Raw genomic sequence first — 21,578 nt, 5'->3', positions numbered from 1 at the left:
GAGGCACCGCTTTTAGGCAACATACACTGCATGGCATCGCTTTGTAGACGCCCATTCAATCCTCCTCCACGCTTTTGAGTGTTGACGAACCTCAGATGGCCTCAAATGCCATGTCAGAATCAACTGGGCGGCCGCAGCATGACCATCCGATGTCACATCCTGATCAAAGCTCATTGGATGGTCGAGTAGGGGAAGTGGTAAGTCTGGCTCAAAACTTCCCCAAGATCACTCTGCACGGTTTTAAACGTACCATCTAGCCCAAAACGCTTGACAGGAGCAGCCTTCGTTACAGTTACGTTGTCCTTCGTCATGTCCTTGCGTTTACGCTCATATAACGTTGGCTACGCTCCTACAGTATACTATCGTCTATACACCCAAGACGGTCCAATCAGGTCGAACAATCCAATCTACGCCAACAATCCATTCATCAGCCGCACTCTTCCAAAATTCCTCACACCCCCACGAACCGCTTTGTCTATTAAAAAGTATCTTTGCAAGATTGAGGGATTGTCGGGCCCCGCAAGTTCTACATTATTCGAGTCATTTTCAAGTCAGACTGCGGTTGAGGAATCCTTTCGATTGGCTGTAAGAGAGTATTCTGGTCCTGGGGTATCTGAAGATGACCCCATGGTTCTGGTGGTTGGAGTAGAAGATGCTGAAAAGCGACCAGCAAGCACGGCGCTGTTGGAGGGATTACCGGAGGCTGTACTGCCTGAGCCCCGTTATGGTGCGTCTCAAGATCTTGTTATTAACCCTGGCTTACTCATTTCATCCAGTCTATTATCGCCTTTACGACGAAGATGGTGTATTAACTTCGAAGATGTCTTTCGATTCGGAAGACTCTTCCTTGGGTCGCATCGAGACGCTCCTCATCCCACCGCCACAAACTGTCTCTTCGTTGCATTTCCAAGTCTTGAAGGCCGAGGGCTTCGTTGCTCGAACTGCTCAGCTGTACCAAGACATGGACGGAGACGTGCCGATGACCGATAATGATCACCTACCCCTTCAAGCCCAGGCTTACCCAGGACATCTTGAGGATGAACCTATAACGATTGTCTGTGGTCAAGAGAGTTCAGGAAAGGCTGAGGCACCTCAGGTGGTGACCCCACCAAGCGCAGTGGACTCAAGCCTCTTAATGCGGGTCAAAGGGAAGGTGGAATGGAGCAAGTAAAATCAGCAGATATTCGCTAAAATGGTTCTCACGCTTCCTGTAGATCCCAGTGAAACTCTCCAAGCGGACTGGCTTCCTTTCAAAGGTGGCGAGGTCATGTATACAGATGGCATCAAAACGTCAGGTTTTATTCGCGGAAGCCCACGTACTCCTCTTTCGTATATTATGAAAATAGTACTCATGCATTCTTCATAGATCCCTACAGTGGTTACGTTGCGATGAACTCCGCCGGACGGAAGGGCTGTAAGTCGCTCCTCCTGAATTCTTGAACGACTCGGGATGCTAATGACATCCATTCTGTCAGTTGTCCACAACGGTTAGTGACAGACTTTCTTGTGCGATCTCTTTTCTAATTCGTTCCATCGTCCACTTAGGTCATATAAGTGTGATACGATAATCACCCTTTCACCTTTTCATTGATGTTATGATCACTTAAATATGAAACGAATTACTGTTGGTATTCGACCTATCCAGGATTTCCCAGTTATGGTCGGTACGCCCCTGAGCTCATGAAGAGAACAGCTCACCACAACCTCGTCCAACCGTCCTTGTCTCACTCGTGGTACAAACGTTGAGCTTGTTATGGCATCAGAGATGTATCGCGCAGTGCACGTCTTGTGGAATACCTATAGGAAAGTCTGAGAATCTGTCCGACGATAACCGTGTTGTCCAAACTCACCATGTGTAGGATGAACGTTAACCTTCGCTGGTCCAACCGAGAGGCCTCTCTCAGGTTCACCCCAAAGAGATCTATAATAAAGCTCACACCATTTTCCGTCCCTGAAAAGTCGCAAAAATGGACCCCTCATTCCCGCTATGTTAAAGGGGGGCCCGGAAATCGAATACATCAGCAAGTTAGCAATTTACTTTTCTGGTTTTTCGCTTGCCACAAGAAAAAAAAATTAGCATCTCGAAAATATTTCTAGTAGTATCAATTTATAGAAAGTATGACACGATTTCAAATCCAATACTCCAACCCATGTTCCCCTTCAAGTTCTTGCCAGGGTCAAGTTGGTGACTGCCAGTCAATTGCTGCTCAAACAATTAATTGTAACATCGTGGAAGAGAAAAAACTGGATTGCATCACACCATCTCTGAATGGAAGAAACGTGCCCAAACCTGAGCACTGGTGTCTTCTTTGGCGGACGCTGTCTGAGAATAGCTGCTTTTAAGATTATGTAATATAGTGACGCGTCTTGGTCACGCGTCAAGAAATGTATTACGTAACACACATTTCAACCCCTTCTCGTCGGCGTGCCCCTCGACATCGTGCTAGACATCGTCGACGCTGGTCTAATCGCTGTCGATATCACTTCCGCCTACACGTAACTGAGCGCCAACGCAAATCACTACAGATCGATTGGTAGTTGGCTGAACCATAGCAGTGAGTCAGTCGATCATGGTCAACGGAGCGCGTGGTTGTGGGTGTCTCGATGGCTGGAACGAGCGAGCCAGTTGAAGGCCGTAACTGGCTGCAAATAGGGTTCTGAAATTGCTAGCTGTGATGCTCACGACTCTTTCTTCTCAGAAATCTAGACTTTGACATAGAGGAAAAGAACAATGGCACCAGGAGACCTTACCAGCATCGATCAGGTTGTACATCAAATCACAACGGCCAATAGCATTCCAGCCCTCAATGCTACTCTACGCAATGGCTTGCCAAAAGATACCCGCGATCACATCCTAGCAAGCGTGTTACCTGGTGGTCAAGATCCGCTTTCGGTCTTAGACGTGAAGGAGAATACTTTGGGAGTTCTTTACATCCTGTGAGTACCATTCCTTCATTACCTGAACCGTATGTCTCATGATCAGGTAGGACTGCACGTATGACGGTCCAAGGGGCGCCGCAGCCACCTTGGCCGGTGGTCCTCGACTTTTGCAGAAACTTTAGCCCAGAACAAGCTCGTCTGGCGCCAGATCGCGGTATGTTTATATAGCCATATTGCTCATCGAACAGCTTCTCATCTTCCTATAGTGACCATCCTCGCCAAGGGTATAAAAAGCATAGCTAGCCAGTCAAATAGCGTGGGCTCTCTCTTCTCTGATTAGATGAGGCCGTCACTAATGACCTCTCACAGTTAAGGCTGGCCATCCAACCACTTTATAATCTTGTCTCTCGCTATCCTCCCGATCCATCGTTCCTGACCACCATCCACGCCATATTTTTGACCGTACGTCTGCTCCCTCCCTTTCACGCGATCACAGTCTCACTCAGGGCATCTAGACATGTGTCACCACCCGCCAATTCGTAGAAGCCCTGCCAGTACTCGAGAACCCCATCTTCAACGTTGACACCAACCTTTCAGATCTGCACTACAACGACAACCTCATATATCACTACACAGGCGGTATCGCGCTCGCTGCACTGAAACGCTGGCCTGAAGCCGAAGAGTACTTTGAGATCTGCGTGACCAGCCCAGGCACCTATCCTACGGCGTTGCAGATGGAGGCTTTGAAGAAGTTGAAGTTGGTTCAGCTGATATCAATAGGAAAGGTTCGTTACCCTCTCCCCTGCTTTCACTGTATCACCTACGCGGATATGGAACAGACATCACCTCTTCCGAAATACACCCACCCCCTGCTGCTCCGTCTGTTCAAGAACACCTCGTATCACGCCTTCATCAACGCCTACCCACAAAGCACCGAATTGCTTCATGAGATATATGATAAAGAGAGGCAGACCTTCTCTGCTGTAAGTCCTTCACGTTCCTCTCTACCTCATCTAACCCATCCTGTGACAGGAGAAAAACTTGGGCCTGATCAGCCAAGCCGTCGCCCGTGCGCCTCGCTGGGTGTTGAAGAAGCTGACAGCCACCTACGTCACCCTTCACCTCGCGGACATTGGCAAAGCCATCAAGATCGGTTCAGAGGATGAGGTCAGGGGGCTTCTGCTCAGCATGGTGTGTTCATTCCCTTCATGCTTCATTCTTTCATCTACCTACGTAACACTCTGGTAGATCGAATCAAACGACATCAGTGCCCAAATTTCCGCAGACGGGACTGTGACGTTCTCGGACCCGCCACCGCAGTTCACGAAGGAACAAGTTGATGAGGCGTTGTTGGACGTTCAGCAGCAGACGGCGTTGCTTGGGTATCTGGAACAGGAGACTGGGAGGAGTAAGGAGTTTTTGAACAAGGTCTGTGTCGCGTCTTTTTCTCTTCTCTTCTCTCCCTCCGTCAATTCCTCTCGGGTGCTGACACGATGGCTCTTTTTCCTTTTGATAGGCTGTGAAGTTGAGAGATGACTCTCCCTGGGCACCAACGGCGGACGAGGAGATGTTTGTGAGTATGAGTGGGAGTCAGGCGATGTGGGAGGAGACGGTGTTTTCGTGATCATGTTCGTCTTGGACACTATTGTTGCGCCACCACCACTACCGCTGCATTTCTGGTTTCTGTTCTTTCCCTACCCATTAAACTTCCCATTGTACCAAAAGGTTGTACATTTATTCAATCGTTGGAAATTCTGTTCTTCACGACGTTTTCGGCGCTAATTGTCATGTCTTCCGGCTCTGATTGCTTCAACGACAAGGGCCATCACCAAGGGGGCCCCGGGAATTTATAAATTACCCGGGGTCGGTTTTTTTTTTTAAGAGTTTGAGTACCTCCCCCCCCATCTTCAAATATGTTATTCCAAGAAAAACATAGCAAATTTTGCTCATTTCTACATGTGAATCGACAATTCTGTACTAGTAAGACTCTGAGACATATTCTACGCCATGCGCGCACGTTTTCGCGTGCGGGCGTGATTCTCGCAGCGCCACCCCATCGGTGCAACCTCAAAATTCCTTTAGGCCCCGTCTCTGGTGATTGGGTCTGATTGGAGGAGTTGCTTAAGCCTTTCGATGCCGCTGCCAGTGATGATGTGGGGATTTTCTTCACTCCAACCTGGAACGATGTCTGTGTCCTTCCTTTCTCTTTCTTTGCTTTGCGTCCTTTCATGCAGGGCTTTTTTTCTTGGTCCTGGTCCCGCTGTTCCGACGTGCACATCTTCATCACACTCGGGGCATTTCACGGTTGCTGACGCATCATAGTTGATCTTCTCCTACTTCTATTTATTCTAGGTAGAATGATCAACTGTATTTGAGACTATAGAGGACTTAAACATCATACTACTGACCTTTCCTTTTGCCATTGTTGCTGTTCATGAGCCGTATGAAAAAAATCAGAAGAGATGAACCAGAAACCAAAAAAATATCCATTGTTCACCTAAATAGTGCTTCGAATATCCTGTCTGAGACGTCTGAAGCTTGTGGATGTGATGCGCCGTTGCTAGGTGCCGTTAAAAACATATTTTAAGAGGACTACTGCTAAATTTTTTTAAGCACTCTGAGAGAGCCCCCCCCCCTCTACCTCGGGTCACGGCTTCAATTCCCGGTACCCCCTTGGCCATCACAGCTATTTGATCAAATGCATACGATCAACCGCTTTCACACGTCCTGTTCGCGTTCTCTCCATCGAACAAACGTTCAGCAGGTAAAGGCCAAAGCATTGTTGCCATACAAGTAGGCAATGTCGTTGACTCGTTGGCCACCTGGCTGTCTAACGACAGAAGTAAGTATTTATGTGAATGGTCATCACTCAGGGCCGCTTACGACACAGAATCTCGAAATTGCGATACTCAGGTGCGTTGAATTCACGAGAACACATATCATCTGGGCAACAGGAAATATTTATAAAAATCCATGCATGGCCCCGCGGAATTGTGGTGGCGAAAGAGCTTCCTCCCCTCCCGAGGGCCTATCGTCAACAAGCGAAGAAAGAAAGTCCTCCCCGGAAATACTGCTCATCGTAGGACGACTCTCTGGGTCTCGATCCCAGCACTGCTCCATCAACCTCCACATAGAATCTGTGAGCCCCCATTCGATGAAAGGCGCACTATTCTTCGCAGGGCGAGAAGGACGTCTTCCCCCCATAACTTTTATCGTGACGCTGTACTCTCGGGATATCTCATAAAACGGAACCTGACAGGTGAAGATCTTTGTAAAATGTGTTAACTGCCAAGAAAGCCGGCACTGGACATATCACACGTACTTCGTAACATACACAAGAAAAGGCATAAACATCAGTCTCTTTTGTTGGCTTGAAATTCTCGTTTTCCGAATCGATTAATTCCGGAGCTTGCCAACGAACAGTTCCCCCGGTACTTGCAGAACTTTCGGACGTCCACGTTAGCATTTCAGCGTCAACGTGATTAGAGAGACCGAAGTCTGCAAGACAGGCTCTCCCGGATTTTGTTATAAGGATATTCACCTATCAATCAATCCCTTTTAGTAGTGTTTTCAGGAACATAGACAACTTGTGGACATTCACCCCCTTTAAATCTCCGTGAACAATAGCTTTTTGATGCAGGTATGACACACCAGCAGCAACATCGGACACCTTCATCACAATCAGAGCAATTTGTTTTCCTTATCGCAACGAAAACGCACCAGGAAGACGCGATCCACCCATGGATTTTCGGGGAGATAGTCCTTTATATTTCCATTATTCATCCATGGAGAGACCAGACATACTCTCCCATGCCCATCGTCGAGATGATATATTCCGTAAAATGGAAGCAAATTTGGATGCGAAAGCTGGCTCCACAAAATTGCTTCCTTAGCAAAAACCTAAAAATAGTTGAAGTCGAAATTAAGTATTATTGTTGCATGAAAAATGGGAGGAACACACTTTCAAAAGGTGATCAACATGAGATTGCTTATAGATCTTGACGACCTTGAGACAAACTTGTTGATCGCGAAACTTCCCCTTCCAGATCTCCCCAAAGTGCCCCGAGGTAACGGCGCAATCGTCTTCACGTACAATGTCTTTTAGAATAATACACTCTGGGTATAACCCACTTTTGCGGGTTAGACGAAGCAAGGCTGAAAGCAGCCTGCTCCTTCGGGTTGAGTTCGATTGTGGGTAGTCGAGTAACTTTTAATCGCGGTCAACGTGAACAAAGATTTGAGGATGAGAAACTACTCACCCATTGGAGAGAATTGAGGACTATTTTAGCATCGTCTCCTTGAACATTGAGAAGTGTTTTGCAAGAACGCTTGTTAGAAAAAACAAGGTCAAAAATTGTGTGCAGTCGTGCGGCCGCTTCGTCCAGTGGCAGTATTTGAGATGCATCAGCCTTTAGATCTTCCATCACCTTTCGAATTGCGGAGAAGACGCATCTGACGGCCTCTACATCAAGTACATCCCCAGCTGCTGGGGATGCCAGGGCCGTTGAACTTAGAGCGTCAAAGTTGATATCGTCCTTTCCGGCGCTTTGAGGCCATTCTTTGCGTGATTTCCGGTTGTCAAGATGGGAAGGTATCGAGGTGGCTTGAGTTTGAGTTTGAATAAAACTCTCGACTGCAGCCCAAGGAGAAGTTGGATAATTATTTACGCTCCCCGCCGATCGCATCGAGGTTGATTGGGTGTGTCGAGGGAGAATAAGAGAGTTTACTTTCGGCAGAGTTCCAAGATCATCTCTAGTAAATTGTGCCGACCCTCCGGAGACTGAAAGATCCATTTCAAAGATATTTTCATCGTTACTCGCCTCAAAGGATGAAATGGGAAGCTTCTTCCAATCAAAAACATCTTCGGTGGATTCTCTCGATTCCGGAAGATCCATTTCGAAAATATCTTCGCTACTGTCGCTGGGTAGTGCAGAATCGTGATCGAATGAAGTGGGAAGCTTTTCCCAACCGGTTTCGGTATTTTTAATAGGCTCCGTTCGTGACTTTTGGTGTGTTGCAGTGTTTGCCCCAGTGGCAGCATCAAGCGGAGGATATCTCCCATTCTGCAGAGCATTGTTCGGCATCGAACCAGAGATCTCTTGCACGGTACGCAGCGATCTGATATTTGAATCTTCGACTTCTTGCAAGCAGAGTTGAAAGACTTGTCCTAAGAAATTAATGTTATCTGAGGACCCCGCGGGTCGCCCCCGTATTTATATGCTCACCAATTATATGGGCATCCATTTTCGCACTAATCTCCACCGATGCGCATGTATGACTGCTGGCAAATACCTTGGGCTCCCATCTGAACACTTCGCGTCTGTCCAAAGAATGCGTTAAATCAAGCTCCAAAACAACACCAGGGAAATCAACCTTTCTTCGAGATCAAGTTTTGAGCCAACAAGCACACATGGAACTCGAGTCAGCCCGCCAAAGTCTAGTATCTTCCTGTAGATAATTTGCGCCATTCTGAAAGACTCGCGAGATGTTATCGAATATACGATGATGTAGACATGTATACCAATGGCGTATCGTCCAGCCAGGGGTGTATACTCGTCCTGCATTGATTCAACTATTTTGTAGTAGCAGGAGGATTAACGATACAAGCATACCTGCCCAGGCGTGTCAATTATATGACAGTCATATTCGAGGCCATTGTAAGCGATGTCTTTCATGAAATTGCCTTCAATCGTCGGGTAGTAGGCGTCATTAAAATGGTTCTAGTTGCATCATGATTTGGCAATTGAGGTATTTCGAAGGAAAATCCCGCACCTCTATGAATTGGTTCACAAGCGATGATTTACCTGCGGAATCATTAGTTGGAAGGGACTTGAGTGGAAGCTTTCAGCGACTTGCCCACTGACCGAGCTCCCAAGATTACGATCTCGCGCTTCTTCAAGTTCATGCCGGGATCCCAGGTCAAAGTCACAACAAATAGGGAGATGATCTCTCCAGTTGTTGTGAAGCAGCCTTTTTGAAAGTATCTGGGGCTGGAAGTAGTCTGCGTTGGTCACTCGTGGTTAGAGAAATGCTCACAATTGTGCCAACGGTGGTGATGGTGATTGAGGATCCGATCGTGATAAAAATATGCTGGATTTAACCTCCAGCGCCCGGTTCGAGACGGCGTTATTGGGACTTTTGAACAGCCTCACGGTGCCACCGGATGTTTCCATAAAGCTGTATGAGGCGCAAAACTAGTCGAAAAAAAAACAAGCTCAGTGTCAGCCCAGGCGGGATACATAGCCACAAAACTGTCAAAGCAGGTGTTATGCCACAATTGTTTTGCCAAGACAGAACTCTATCTGCCGTGAGATGATATCAAAGGAACAGCGAACAAAGCAAACTTACAGCTAAACTCATGTTGATAGACCCACTTCGCGAATAAGTATAGCCAAGAGGTGTCAGATCCACCGATTCTGGCCGTCAGATTCATTTATGACAAAGCACAAGTGGTGATATCCGAAGGACGGCATGTCAGCGGCATCTAGCATTCCCATCAACTCCGCTGCACAAGCGTTTGAGCGTCGATTTTGAGTCCAAGGCTCGTGTACCACAGGATATCACCTATCCATAGTATTCACGAAACTACATCAAATCAGAGGTAATGTGAATTGTGCTAATTCTTGAAGAAGAAGCGAGGATAATATATGGGAGGACAATTTCAAAGAAAGACATTTGAGTCAGTAGTAGTAACACTGCAAAAAAAAGATGGTGGGTAGTGAATTGATGGCGTTGGTAGTTGAATAGATGGGATTAGAATTTAATGATAAAATGACAAAGGATTGGTATTTTTCTCCCTCGGCCTCTACCTCGCTCATTGGGATTCTGGGAAGTAAGATAGAAGATACAACTTACAGCTTACAACGGGTTTGCATAGTGCACATCGGTCATGGTGCTAGCCCTTGTCTATCATCTGGAATGCCTAGTCTTGTTCCTTCCCCTTCACCTAGAGTGATTTTTTCACGGAACTCTTAGAGTTGCGAAGAACGAGAGATCATGAAGGGGAGCAATGTTGTCAGTAGGAGTATTTTAATCAATTTGATTGAACGAGGAGGTAGAGTAGAATTGTCCGAAGAGAGAGAATGTGGTTTCACAAACTTATTCGACCATTTTCCGAAGCAAGGACGCGTCTGGAGATTCGGACGAGGGTGAATGCAGTACTGATACCATTTTGATTTCATAGAATAAGCCGTCTCAAGCCGCATCGTGCGAGATTCCCTAATATGGTATGAGGGTGGTACCCTCATGCTGTGGGAACAACGGTCGGGATCGGAGGATCTGATGCCTCTTGAGTATAGCGTTTAGCCGCTTTGTTTATGTTGGTGCCTGTACAAAGCTTATTCCAGGAAAATGTGCGATTTCACTGGGCTTGAGACAGGCAGACATGAATACAAATTAATATTTGATGTCAGAAATAATGTGTCGATAGTTTCCGATGGCTACGATAGAGGGAAACTAGCAGGACGCGAGTTGACCAATATTTAAGGTTGAACGTCCTCAGATTTATGACCACGTTTAGTTAGTTCTATTTGTTCGTATAAACAAGGTGGCTGAGCGCTGCATTTGCAAAGTGGGTCTATCGATGTGAGTTTAGCTGTAATAATAGTGGGTGACTTCCCGTAACATAAATTCGCTAGATTTAAATAAATCGACGAGATCTAGGGTCTTTTGCCGGGATGCCGAGTCTTGTAAGGGTTCGACTTTGATGGAGGTCCTGGTTGGCACCCAGTTATAAACCTTAATCTATTCAGAGGGTACAGACCCCTCGAATAGATTTCAAACACTGGAATCAACCCTGCCATCATGACACCTTTCCTTCCTGGGTACGTTTTCTTCCCACCTAGCTTAGTCAGCTCTACCTCATCCTCTCTACTCTCCTACGGCTGAGGGCAGTCTGCTCTCTCGTTATAATTTGAAGCCATTACAGAGTTTATTAGTAGTGCCAACGTCCTCTGGTTCCAAAATTTCCTCTCCGAAGCTGTTTTTCCTTGCACAAACAATCTTCTCAGCACATAACTCACAGAACCACAGCATGTTCAGCTCAAGTTGACATTTTCTCGGCTTCATTCATTGTGTGTCCTACTTTATGGCTGATATGATTGAGCATTAACTATAATACACCCATCCATGGGCCTGTGTGTCCTCAAAACAGCTCAGATGAGAGGGAAGTAAGTTTATTCATGTTAGGTGAATAAATCTAATCAGCTGGCGTTACGGTTTATTTGCTTGATTAAATCGCAAGCCAGGGTACCCATTTCAAACTCCGATAAGGGTCAGATTTATTCGTTTATATAGATTTATGTTACGGGAAGTCACCCAGTGTAGAGTATGTTTACACACCAGCCGCGGAGATAATGCAAGCTCACAGCCGACAATTTAAACTTGCGTCCCAGTCCTCTGAACCCACGCCCTCAGCGACAACGAAAAGACCATGAGAGTCGTACTTCGCCTTGATAGATTTCAACCTCTTGTAGTGTGCCCCGAAATACGTCTTCTTGAAGTCCTTCTCATGCAAAGACCCCTATTCAAGTTTGCTTTGAGCGTTTGAGCGGAAAAGTTACATAGAAAACGCACCTCGTTCAAATATGAAGCCGAATCCACCGAGAGTCGGTCTATAATCTCGGTATTATTCTTCAAACTCTCCACGGCCAGATTCACCACGGAGCTCGAAGAACCGGCAGGCCAACCGACGGTTACATAAACTTCACCAAGAGTTTTCCGCCATGCTGGATTTAATCCAGTCGATTCAGGGTCTGCTTTCGCAACTGCGCCCCCTGCGACAAAGCTACAATGAAGACGAGGTAAAATTTTGAAAAAGAATTCTGAAAATTAAACTCACTTCATCGAGACCCCGCCATCCACCGTCAGCATCGTCTCTGCTACAGTTTCCGGGTTTGTTATCGTCAGGTCCGTGGATAATAACCGAGAAGCAATCTCGACTGAATATCCCACTTGTGCTATTTCGTTGGCGAACAGAGAATTGTACGCCGAGTAAAAGGAGTCAAAAGAGAGCATAGTGAAAAACAACGCCCCGCCCGTCGCGTTCCGCGTAAATTCGAGGAAGGGTAAGAGTGTGGCGTTGGCCTCAGTCGTTGAAACATTGGGCGCAGTGTAAAAGAATTCAATATTATCGTTTGACAAAGACGAATACCCTCCCCAGCCGGCGGCTGCGAGCCCTGGATGCAGTTTGACGTATTGTGTTACAACCTGCAGTGCCACAGCGGGGGACGAGAAGTTGGCTTTCACCACAGGCACTGTGAGAGGGAATTCTGGGTATGTACGGTATGTGGCAGACGTCACGACACCGTAAGTTCCCCCGCCACCCCCTCTTAACGCCCAGAAGAGATCAGAGTTTTTGTGGGCGTTGGCCGTGAGATGGTCACCAGCGGAATCGACAATAGTAAATTGGATGACGTTGTCGACACCTTGAGGAGGGCAAATATGTCACTCAAAGCCTGCACCTAAGCAAAGTTCACTGACCGAGTCCATGGCGGGACGAAAAGGCGCTGTGGCCCCCACCCATGACCCACCCACCAGCAGCACCAACAGATCCTCCGGCTGATAGACCGCCAATCACGAATCGCCCTTGTTGATGCGCGGCGACATAAGCCTCGTTCCACTGCACACCGGCACCAAGTGTGACAGCTAGAAAGGAGACTCAGCCGACATGAAAGGTAGGCGTGTAGAATCACCTTACCGTTGTAGGTCTCGCTCGTGGAAGGAGCGCCTTCTGGAACGAATGAAGCATTGAATGTGATGTTCTTCAGATGATGTGTCCAAATTAGAAAACTCCCGCGAGCAGTGCTTCGTCCGAGATAATCGTGCCCAGTGTTTTTCACAACTAAGCGCAAGTTGTACTTGACCGCAAATTTCACTGCCGCTTGTATATCGCCGACGACTCTCGCGTCCACCCCGACTGGAGGCACGCTCCCTTGGTCGCATGGAAACCCGAGGGTTGTGTTCAAGTAGCACCCATCGATCGTCCCATTCTTGAAGGTGTACGTTTCAAAATTAATGTTCTGTAGTGCGCCTGGTTGATCGGACCGCCAACTCCCATTGTAAAAATTGGCGGTAACATCAGTGCAGTTTCCGGAGGGTGACGATGGGGTATAACAAGCATACGCGGCAGGTACAGGCCGTAGGAGTGGTTGAAAGACGTTGGCCGAGAGGGCAGCAAAGGCTGATTGATCGGGCCAACAAGGCTCTCCATACAGACAGCGACAGACGGCGGAAGACTGGCTCGCCGCAACAACAGGATATAGGAAAGAAAAGTAGTGCTGGATCTTCATTGAGATGGATGTCAGTATCAGGTCTTGTATTTATAGGAGAAAACGGACTCACGCGCCAAGGCCGTCGTATGCTGCGGCCTAGCACAGTTGTTGTTGGGAAATGCCCAAGAAATGCCCAATGGACGTCGGCGTCATTGATCCTTAGCAAGAATTTTCCTTCGTCTTGATTTGCTCCATGAACCATTAATTGGACTGAAATATTGGCTGCCCACCACGTATCGTTGAAAATTCTCCTTACCACAATGGTCCCTCAGTATCAATATAGCGATTCATGTTGAAGCGATGGGCCTGATAATCATCTCCCTATTCACACGAGGCATGGAGGTGACTCTGCTTGAAGTAACGCATTATTAGGGATCCGCAGCGTGTAAAAGTGCACACCTCTCGGTACCGAGTTTCTGGATTTCCTAGTTAGCCATATATTATTATGCAGGGGGCCACTGGTTATTGCTGTGTTTCGCCCGCAGTGTCAAATCCGTTTGTAGTCAACCTTCGAGAGCAACGTGTAAATTGTGGCGGTGGCATCAAGATGGTAAGGATCGGTGGAGGAAGAAGAGTCGAACAGGCTTGGCCAAAATCAACAAAGAACAACAAATGTTTTCTTTTGTTCTCAACTTCTGCGTATCAGGTTGCGTGGTATACTTACCCCATCATGGCCGCGATGAATCAAAGAATCTAGTCTCAAAAAATCCCCACATGCCGCCTCGTTAGTTGCCTCTATTCTCTATGACTCCTTTGCCGATTGACCACCCCAGCGCCGCGGGCCAGCGGCAGCAGCGGGCCGATAATCTGAAATGCCGGGCCGTCTCTTTGCCCTCAATAAAATGAACTCGACATCCAATAGACTCCAAAGAAACTCAACATGGCCATCTCCGAATTCAGCCCCTTCGCAGCAAACCCCCTTAAGACGAGGGATGATCTCACCAACTTCCTAACTGGGCTGCTCGACCCGCTGGCCTCTCACACCTCGCCAGGAGGAGCGCGAATCCATCTGGGACATACGGCGACCCATTACGACGACATAGCTGCGCAGCTTGAGGGATTTTCTCGGCCCATATGGGGGTTGGCATCGCTTCTCGCCGGAGGCGGTGAGTACGAGGGAAGGAAGCGGTGGTTGGAAGGGTTCAAGAATGGGACTGACCCGTCGAGCGAGGAGTTCTGGGGGGAGATGAGAAATAAGGATCAGCGGATGGTAGAATGTTCGGCGGTAGGGTTCGGTGTTGCTGTTGCTAAGGAGAAGCTGTGGGATCCGCTCAGTGATGAGACGAAGAAGAACTTGGAGGATTGGCTTGGTGGGATGAACGACAAGGAGATGCCGAATACAAATTGGCTGTGGTTCAGGGTATGCGTTGTTCGGCCTGGTGAACGTGTACCAGACTGATAAGTTCACCCTTGGCAGGTTGTCGCCAATCTTGGGCTTTCCAGGACCGGTTCTCCTAGATTCGACTCGGCACGTATGAAAGCGGACCTCGACCACCTGGACACGTTTTACATTGGCGACGGCTGGTCGCGAGATGGGCCAGAGGGCGTTGTCCAACTCGATTACTATTCGTCTTCGTTCGCCATCCAGTTCGCCCAACTTGTCTATTCAAAGCTTGCTCAGGCCGAAGATCCGCAGAGGTGCGAGGAGTATCGGAACAGAGCCCGCCAGTTTGCCCTCGATTTCGTCCACTACTTCGATGAAGAAGGTGAGCGCAGATCGTGCGATGAGAATGTCCTGCTGAGCGGATGATTAGGTCGCGCAATACCCTTTGGACGAAGTATGACATACAGGTTCGCCATGTCTTCCTTCTGGGGTGCAGTCGCCTTCGCAGATCTTGATCTCCCAGCACCACTTACGTGGGGTGTTGTTAAAGGGTTGCAGCTGCGCAACCTTCGCTATTGGGTGAAGCAACCCGGCGCCTACCACCCCGACGGCACCCTGACGATCGGTTTTTGCTATCCCAATTACAATATGACCGAAAACTACAATTCCCCCGGGTCCCCGTATTGGTGCTGCAAGTCCTTCATCGCTCTATCCCTTCCCGAGACACACCCATTCTGGGCAGCCGAAGAAGAGCCTTATCCTGCGTCATTGCGGGGAACGACGAAAGCGATAAACCATCCTCTTCATATCGCCACCAACCTAGGCGGACATACATTCCTCCTATCTTCAGGTCAACAGTGTTCATATCCCGTCAAACAGAGCGCAGCCAAGTAGGGAAAGCTGGCCTACTCATCCGCATTTGGGTATAGCGTACCCGTGGGGAATGGTACGCTTGAGGAGCTTGGTGGAGATAATACATTGGCTCTCAGCGACGATAACGGGGATACCTGGAAATGCAGGCGAGATACTAGATAGAGAACGGAAAGTGGCTCAGATCGATGTGGTACCCTTGGCCAGACGTAGAGGTCGAGACCTGGCTAGTACCGCCTCAGCCAGAATCGCCTTGTTGGCATCTTCGAGTGCACAGAATCAAGTCAGGCCGGAAATTGACCTCTGCCGAGGGCGGATTCGCGATCTACGGACAGAAGCGATAGAAGAGCGCTTGAACCGAGCACTGGAGAGGCGTTTGGAACGTTCACAGAGGGTGCGGAGGGGCGAGCAGCATCCCGAGCGGGGGTATCGGGCATCGCTGATCTCGGGACAGGCAGGACTGGGCAAGTGCTTCGTGTTGATGCCAATTCTAATCTTATCGAGGCACGAGCGGTTCTGCCCACACTTATGGCGGAATGTGACAAGGGGAAGGATCAGAATGTTTGGTATATTACTGGCGTTTTCGCCATTCCCAGCTCGGGGGACTTGGGTGCGCCTAAAGGTTGGATGAAGGAATGGGAGAGACGCACAACGATACCTGAGGACATATATGAATTTATGAAACCTGCCTCGTTGTAAGGTTGATCAAGGTGAGGTTGGCAGACGTACTGTACGATTATGAAATACACCCTCCTTGGCGGCGGAGTCTCTTGGACAGTATGAGATGGTGTGTTTCTGCGGAAACAAATGTACTTCAGTCTTCCATGACGGATCGCAATTTGGAGTTTACAAGGCTTGGTCAATATTGCAATTCATATCGGCTCTCTCGAGCGCTTGGTGGATAACGGCATTGACAGAACGCGAGGCAAGTCAAAGTACCTGATTGTGGTCCGTGGTCGATCTTGCGCCACTCAGCAGATAACACTGATTCCTCCATTCGAGTGGACAACCAGGCTCGAGGTTCAGCTACTACGAGCTACTGCACTGGTGGTGCCGGTGAACCATAGCCCAGAATAAGTAATCTCGTTGGCTGGTTTTGAGGCGTCTGCAGACAGTGTCAGTAATCTTTAATGTGGACAAGAAGAAACCTTACAGCGCTAACGCCCTATCTCGCATCCTCGCCGTCAACTTTCAAACCTTCTTGGACGCGACGCCCGGTGCTCATGCCACCAAGCTCCCACGCAGTTAAATCTGACTTTTGAGCCTTTTCTTTCCTCAGTCTGGAAATGGTCGTTAACAGTCGCCCAAAAAGAATGTTCTGAGGAGATAAAGATGCAAGGAGCAATGAAGGTCTTTGCAACGGCCAGTTATCCTATAAGTATGGTAGAATTCGAAACGAAAATATCAGCTTGGGCTTTGAACGTTTGAACATGGACATACGGCAGGGTCGCGTCCATCAATTGCTCGCGGTAACCGATCAGATCCAAATCTGAGGCTGTCCTTTCGCGTTGTATCCAAGCCTGGCCTCCCTGTTGTTCTTTGGAGTTCACAAAGCATCTTGTCGAGGAGGAGTACAAAAGACGAGACACGCTGATCCATAATGAAGGTCATAATTAACGGGCCGCCGGATCACCTCGTGTGCAACGAGAAGAAAGGCTGAGGAAGGGGAGGCAAGTGCCAAGGGGCAACTACAAAGGGTCACAAATTTGTCAGGTTTGACTTAGCTTTGACGGGAAGAATGTTCAGGAATGCTCGTAACGTAATCTCAACGCTTTTCGCTTTGCCTGTGGCTTTCCCCGACTTACTTATGTTCCCTTCTCACTTGTAGATTCCTTGATGGACGCCCTTTTTTCCACGAGATCCAGCACTTGACACAAGCCCGCCAGTTCAGCGCCTGGCTTATTCAAACGGATCTTTATCGTCCCTCCTCTGGCTGGCCATTTTGGAGAACCGACTGCTGTGCAATCGATACAACGCAATCGACTTGCCATCCCGGAGACACGTTAGAATTTATAGAAAACGCCGCACTGCATTCATGTCTCGGCTCAATCAATCTTGTTGCCGGAAACCGACCTCGGAGAATGTCTCACTCAAGCAGAGGATAACGGATGTTGTCTTGCGCTCCATTCAAGTTTTTCTCCCAATTTCAACTCTGTTGGAGTCGACGGATGTAGGGGAGGATGGGGCACGGTTAACCTGTGCAGGAGGCTGTTGTTCAACAGGAGGCTGGGGGTATAATCGGTTGGTGCGAGGGCGACGCCAGGTGGCAAGCACGTCAGTCTCCGTTTTTTTCGCCTGATGTTTCGCCTTTCTCATCTGACGGTCAGGCAATCATCATCATCGACACTTATTGCGGCGGACGTGTCACTTTCTGATATTGCCCAGGTTTCAGTGACGGGTGTTGCATCTATAGGTATGTTTTACTGATCCTCAAAACGAAAGGTCTCAAATGATGTGATTAGCTGCAGGTACGAATGACACAACAACGCAGCTTTCATCCTTTCCGCAAGGCACCCCAACCTTGGGCAGTGGCACAACACCACGGACTCAGCCCACTCGTTGAGTTCTTGTGTTTTCTGCAAATGTGTCTCAGCTGACCCTTGTTCAAAAGTGGAAATCTCGTCTACCTTGGCAAGCTCGGCCGCAGGTGCGTTGAGTTTTCCATCTTTGTTTCCGAACTTGCGATAAGATGAATTTCAGGTACGGCGGCCATGAGCACAAGATCTAGCACGAGTTCGTCCGTTTCTGCCCACTTGCAAAATACGATGGCTGACGGCGGTTTCAAAAGTAGCTATTGTGTCGACGCCCGCCTCTGGCGGTGGTATACCCGGGAGTGGGCCAATAACCTCCGCTACTTCTCCGTCGTTGAGTACGGGACTTCAAGTGAGCTATCATGTGTTCATGACATCTGCTTTGCTCATTAGCTCTCGTTCTAGATACCAGCCTCGACGACAGGCAGCGTTTCAGCGTCCCCGACTGTTGTTGTTTCTCAGGCGACAACTTCAGTCCTTCCTTTGGTCACAACTCCTGTTTCCATCTCGCTGACAGCTGTTCCTTCCCCTCCACTGATAACCTCCGTTACCCCTCTACCAACAACTTCCACTACTCCTGCACAAACGACTTCCCTGACGACGACGACCTCTAGGTTGTCAACATCTACGACCACCTCCACATCGTCAACATCTACGACCACCTTTACGTCGCCAACATCCACCTCCTTCTCGACCGACAATCAATCGATAACAACTCCCGGACCGGCTTCAACGCCCACGACCATGTCAGAATCCAGTACGGCCACGTCGACCCTGTCCAAGGTCGACGGTTTAAGCTCGTCCACCCTTTCCTCACTCACGTCTTCTACGTCCTCATCTTCTGTCACCGTTTCAAGTATCCTTTCAACGACCACGCTTTCCACTGTATCTGATCCAAAACCATCAACCATAACTTCAAGTAATTCGGTGGCGCCAGTAACCTCACCTCCTCCATCGCCCGAGTAAGCATGCTGCTTGCTTTGCTTCTTGTATCTTATCACTTACCTACCCCTCAGATCAATCACCTCCTTTACTTCGACGTCCTGGATGTCGACTCCATTACCTTTGACGATTTCTTCAGGTATCATACTTTTCATCACGATTTCATTACCATTCACTCAAAGTTTGGCCATTTTTACCATAGCCCCTCGTATTTCCACTCTGACCATCACCACCGTCTGGACCAGCACCTACTTTGGGGGTCAAGTGACTATATATAGCACTGTTGTCGAGACCGGAATCCTAAGCACAGATTCACCCAAACCAAATGGGTTTGTCGTGGCTCCTCTTTACAAGATCATCACAAAGCTTACTCCTCCTCTAGGTTTGCACGTAATACAGGAGGCATTATTGCTGTCGCCATTTCGGCAACGTTGGTCCTCATTCTTTTGGTTGTCCTCATCTTCTTCACGTGCAGAAGATACCAATTGCGACAAACCCTTGGTGGGTCGAGCGAAAACTTCCTCACCACCCCTCACTCGGTATGGAGGCCCCCGCTCGGGGACGACGACGACGAGAATGACAACCCCTTCTTTGCTGTCTCCGCCCATCCCCACCAACCTCCACCTGTTGCAGATCGGCATAGCGGGGAGAGCGGCGATCGGAGCACTGGGCCAGTGGGAGGAAGCGCTGAGGGTGTTACATCCGGCTTTCCCTTGCAGCGAAGTCCGTCGTTTGGAGGGCAGCCATACATGCCTGGTCTTGGGCAGACCGTTCAGACTGTGGTGGGCAATGGGCCCGTGGTGCTCTCTCACAACTATACATTGCCTGCAACCACGTCGGCATCGGGATTACTCGCTGCTAACACTTCTGCGTCCGCTCTTGACATTCCAAACCAGGTCGCTGCGCGAAGCGCCACGTCGCTTCCCATGAAGGATGCTTCCTCGTCACAAAGCCACGATCTTGGATCTTCATCTTCGGATCATGCACCCTTGACAATATCAACTGGGAATCGGGTTTCTCTCCCTGCCCCTCGAGCGTCACCCACTCCAGGTGAATCGAGGCGGCATAGTTCAACGCCTTCGACCAGTCTCGCTGAACATCAGATCGACATTGAGAGGAACCTCAGTGTGGGTAGCCAGCGCGGGTTTGGGTTCCTCAAAGGCCTACGGACGAAGCGGAAAAGCTCGGCTCAGAGCATTTCGACCGTGAAGGGTACCCCACAGGTTGAATCATCGCGGGAATCACTGAACTCTCGTTCCATGTCGTTCTATAGAGCGAGTCAGGGTCCGTCTTCGCTGCTCAATCCTGGACCGCCCCTTGCGCCGCCGTTGCTTCGCTTTCCTCGGGGGGTGACTGGGGAGAGCCATAAGGAGGGTCCGATGCCATCACCTCTTTGGCCGCCTGTGACCTTACCGCCGTCCCCTGCACTAACGGCTAACTCCAGCATGATAGAAGGGCTGCTGCATCCGCGGTTGGGGATGGCCCTGGCGGACTCCCATCAGGCGAGTTTAGCGAGTCTGAGAGACAATGAGGATTACACGCGGCCTATCAATGGGGTACGTCCAATCTCTCCAATTTCGGTCCAAACGATTGACGGTCTCTATGTTTGATCTTTAGCTTCTCTTAAATAGTCACCTTCGGAGTACGACAACACTGGAAACTCAAGACACGCCTGGGGGGTCGGATGCCGTTGGCGTTGCTTCGTGAAAGCTGCTGGCATGAATGAATAAAACTTCGCGGGTTATAGGATTGTTAAAATTTGCGTTCCGTCTCTATTGGATATACGTTTTTAATTAGACACGAGAGGGGTGGAAGGGTTGCTTAGTCCGCTCGCCACCTCTCCGTAATTATGAAGCTGTAGTAGTATATTGCAATTACCGTACTGTATGTCATAGTTATACCCATGCTGCATAAATAAATTGGTGTCAGCGACGGGGTCTTATACCGTCTGAGCCAACCAAAAAAATCTGATGTGAGATGTCCACACTCCCCATCGTTGTCACTCGCCTTTGAGTGTTGTGACTGACGAATCGATGAGGCAGTGAGCTCGGGCTCTTGGCACAATTCATCAATATTCTGTCATCGCTTATCCGAACCAAACCGCCGTCGTCATTTTGCTTCTCAATCCTCTCAAAATGGACACCGAAAATTCAAAATGAAAATTACTTTCACTAGGTCACTGCTGAGCGCTGAGCAGGCTATCGTGTAAGAGAAATCTTTTGAGAAAATTTCTCTCTCTTGGACATCAGCTCATGATCACATGCTTAGCCAGCGTAACGTTTAGGGCCAGCAGTTGTTATGCTAATCAATCACTGCTTTCCCAAATTCCCAGCGCCGTGCACGGCCAACTCCTGGCTCCCCAAACCGTCAAAAGTTGTCCCGAGCATCTGGAAAGTCCCAGTTTTTGCCCATCCGGCTCCGGCAAAGATAAGATATGAACTTACTATGCCCTACCAGCACCTCGGCGCACCCTACGAGTCGGCGGTCACTGATCGTCACGAATTTTGGCTGGACAAGTGTGATGTTGCGTGACAACTTGGAAAACGAGAGTCACGCTTGTCCAGCCAAAATATGTGACAATCAGTGACTGCCGACTCGTAGGGTGCGCCGAGGTGCTGGTAGGTCATAGTACTATCCGAATCGTTTGTCATCAGGCAGGTGTCTGATGGTCTGTTTTGCGCAGTGTAATACTAAATGTCTGTGGGTCCCAATTCTCCAGATATGTGCTCGTCGAATGACACATAATTTTTCGAGTAGATC

At 48.8% G+C, this 21,578-nt stretch overlaps 7 protein-coding genes across 7 annotated transcripts; 4 read left to right on the top strand and 3 right to left on the bottom strand.

The window, feature by feature from the left end:
• Positions 1-1,049: 1,049 nt before the first annotated feature.
• Positions 1,050-1,746, top strand: LACBIDRAFT_294632 (uncharacterized protein; the record flags this gene model as incomplete). Its single annotated transcript, XM_001882696.1, has 5 exons — positions 1,050-1,163; positions 1,215-1,316; positions 1,367-1,414; positions 1,476-1,487; positions 1,646-1,746. The coding sequence occupies exons 1-5, from the start codon at positions 1,136-1,138 to the stop codon at positions 1,744-1,746; spliced, it is 291 nt and encodes a 96-aa protein (XP_001882731.1). The 5' UTR covers positions 1,050-1,135.
• Positions 1,747-2,433: 687 nt separating this feature from the next.
• LACBIDRAFT_294631 (uncharacterized protein) lies at positions 2,434-4,643 on the top strand. The gene is made up of 10 exons (XM_001882695.1): positions 2,434-2,555; positions 2,700-2,937; positions 2,988-3,094; positions 3,147-3,196; positions 3,250-3,342; positions 3,396-3,665; positions 3,720-3,863; positions 3,913-4,071; positions 4,129-4,308; positions 4,397-4,643. The coding sequence occupies exons 2-10, from the start codon at positions 2,732-2,734 to the stop codon at positions 4,502-4,504; spliced, it is 1,317 nt and encodes a 438-aa protein (XP_001882730.1). The 5' UTR covers positions 2,434-2,555; positions 2,700-2,731; the 3' UTR covers positions 4,505-4,643.
• A 3,418-nt stretch (positions 4,644-8,061) lies between these two features.
• LACBIDRAFT_250961 (uncharacterized protein) lies at positions 8,062-8,691 on the bottom strand (the record flags this gene model as incomplete). The annotated part of the gene is made up of 4 exons (XM_001882534.1): positions 8,062-8,200; positions 8,254-8,438; positions 8,493-8,600; positions 8,653-8,691. Coding segments are annotated over 4 exons (471 nt in total), but the record flags the coding sequence as incomplete, so codon positions are not given.
• A 2,551-nt stretch (positions 8,692-11,242) lies between these two features.
• LACBIDRAFT_299855 (uncharacterized protein) lies at positions 11,243-13,353 on the bottom strand (the record flags this gene model as incomplete). Its single annotated transcript, XM_001882533.1, has 6 exons — positions 11,243-11,401; positions 11,455-11,665; positions 11,720-12,305; positions 12,361-12,525; positions 12,578-13,163; positions 13,222-13,353. 6 exons carry the CDS (start codon positions 13,351-13,353, stop codon positions 11,243-11,245), a joined length of 1,839 nt encoding a protein of 612 aa, XP_001882568.1.
• Positions 13,354-13,596: 243 nt separating this feature from the next.
• On the top strand, positions 13,597-13,848 carry LACBIDRAFT_299854 (uncharacterized protein; the record flags this gene model as incomplete). The annotated part of the gene is made up of 1 exon (XM_001882694.1): positions 13,597-13,848. One exon carries the CDS (start codon positions 13,597-13,599, stop codon positions 13,846-13,848), a length of 252 nt encoding a protein of 83 aa, XP_001882729.1.
• Positions 13,849-16,367: 2,519 nt separating this feature from the next.
• LACBIDRAFT_328655 (uncharacterized protein) lies at positions 16,368-16,956 on the bottom strand (the record flags this gene model as incomplete). The annotated part of the gene is made up of 3 exons (XM_001882532.1): positions 16,368-16,450; positions 16,543-16,717; positions 16,786-16,956. The coding sequence occupies 3 exons, from the start codon at positions 16,954-16,956 to the stop codon at positions 16,368-16,370; spliced, it is 429 nt and encodes a 142-aa protein (XP_001882567.1).
• Positions 16,957-17,380: 424 nt separating this feature from the next.
• LACBIDRAFT_299851 (uncharacterized protein) lies at positions 17,381-20,525 on the top strand (the record flags this gene model as incomplete). Its single annotated transcript, XM_001882693.1, has 11 exons — positions 17,381-17,619; positions 17,673-17,758; positions 17,808-17,903; positions 17,957-17,992; positions 18,046-18,078; positions 18,134-18,228; positions 18,282-18,838; positions 18,893-18,957; positions 19,021-19,147; positions 19,201-20,374; positions 20,436-20,525. The coding sequence occupies 11 exons, from the start codon at positions 17,381-17,383 to the stop codon at positions 20,523-20,525; spliced, it is 2,598 nt and encodes an 865-aa protein (XP_001882728.1).
• Positions 20,526-21,578: the final 1,053 nt, after the last annotated feature.

Source organism: Laccaria bicolor, genomic scaffold, assembly GCF_000143565.1.
Source record: "Laccaria bicolor S238N-H82 LACBIscaffold_17 genomic scaffold, whole genome shotgun sequence".
NCBI classification, from domain to species: domain Eukaryota; kingdom Fungi; phylum Basidiomycota; class Agaricomycetes; order Agaricales; family Hydnangiaceae; genus Laccaria; species Laccaria bicolor.
Note: the sequence above shows the minus strand (reverse complement) of the source record. Positions and strands in the feature narration are given on the sequence as shown.

Excerpts from the sequence above, each read along its gene's own strand:
- LACBIDRAFT_294631 (XM_001882695.1), top strand. The coding sequence starts at position 2,732 with ATGGCACCAGGAGACCTTACCAGCATCGATCAGGTTGTACATCAAATC. Across the intron at positions 3,197-3,249 it reads TAGCTAGCCAGTCAAATAGC|TTAAGGCTGGCCATCCAACC; the intron begins GTGGGCTCTCTC and ends GACCTCTCACAG. Across the intron at positions 3,343-3,395 it reads TCCACGCCATATTTTTGACC|ACATGTGTCACCACCCGCCA; the intron begins GTACGTCTGCTC and ends CAGGGCATCTAG.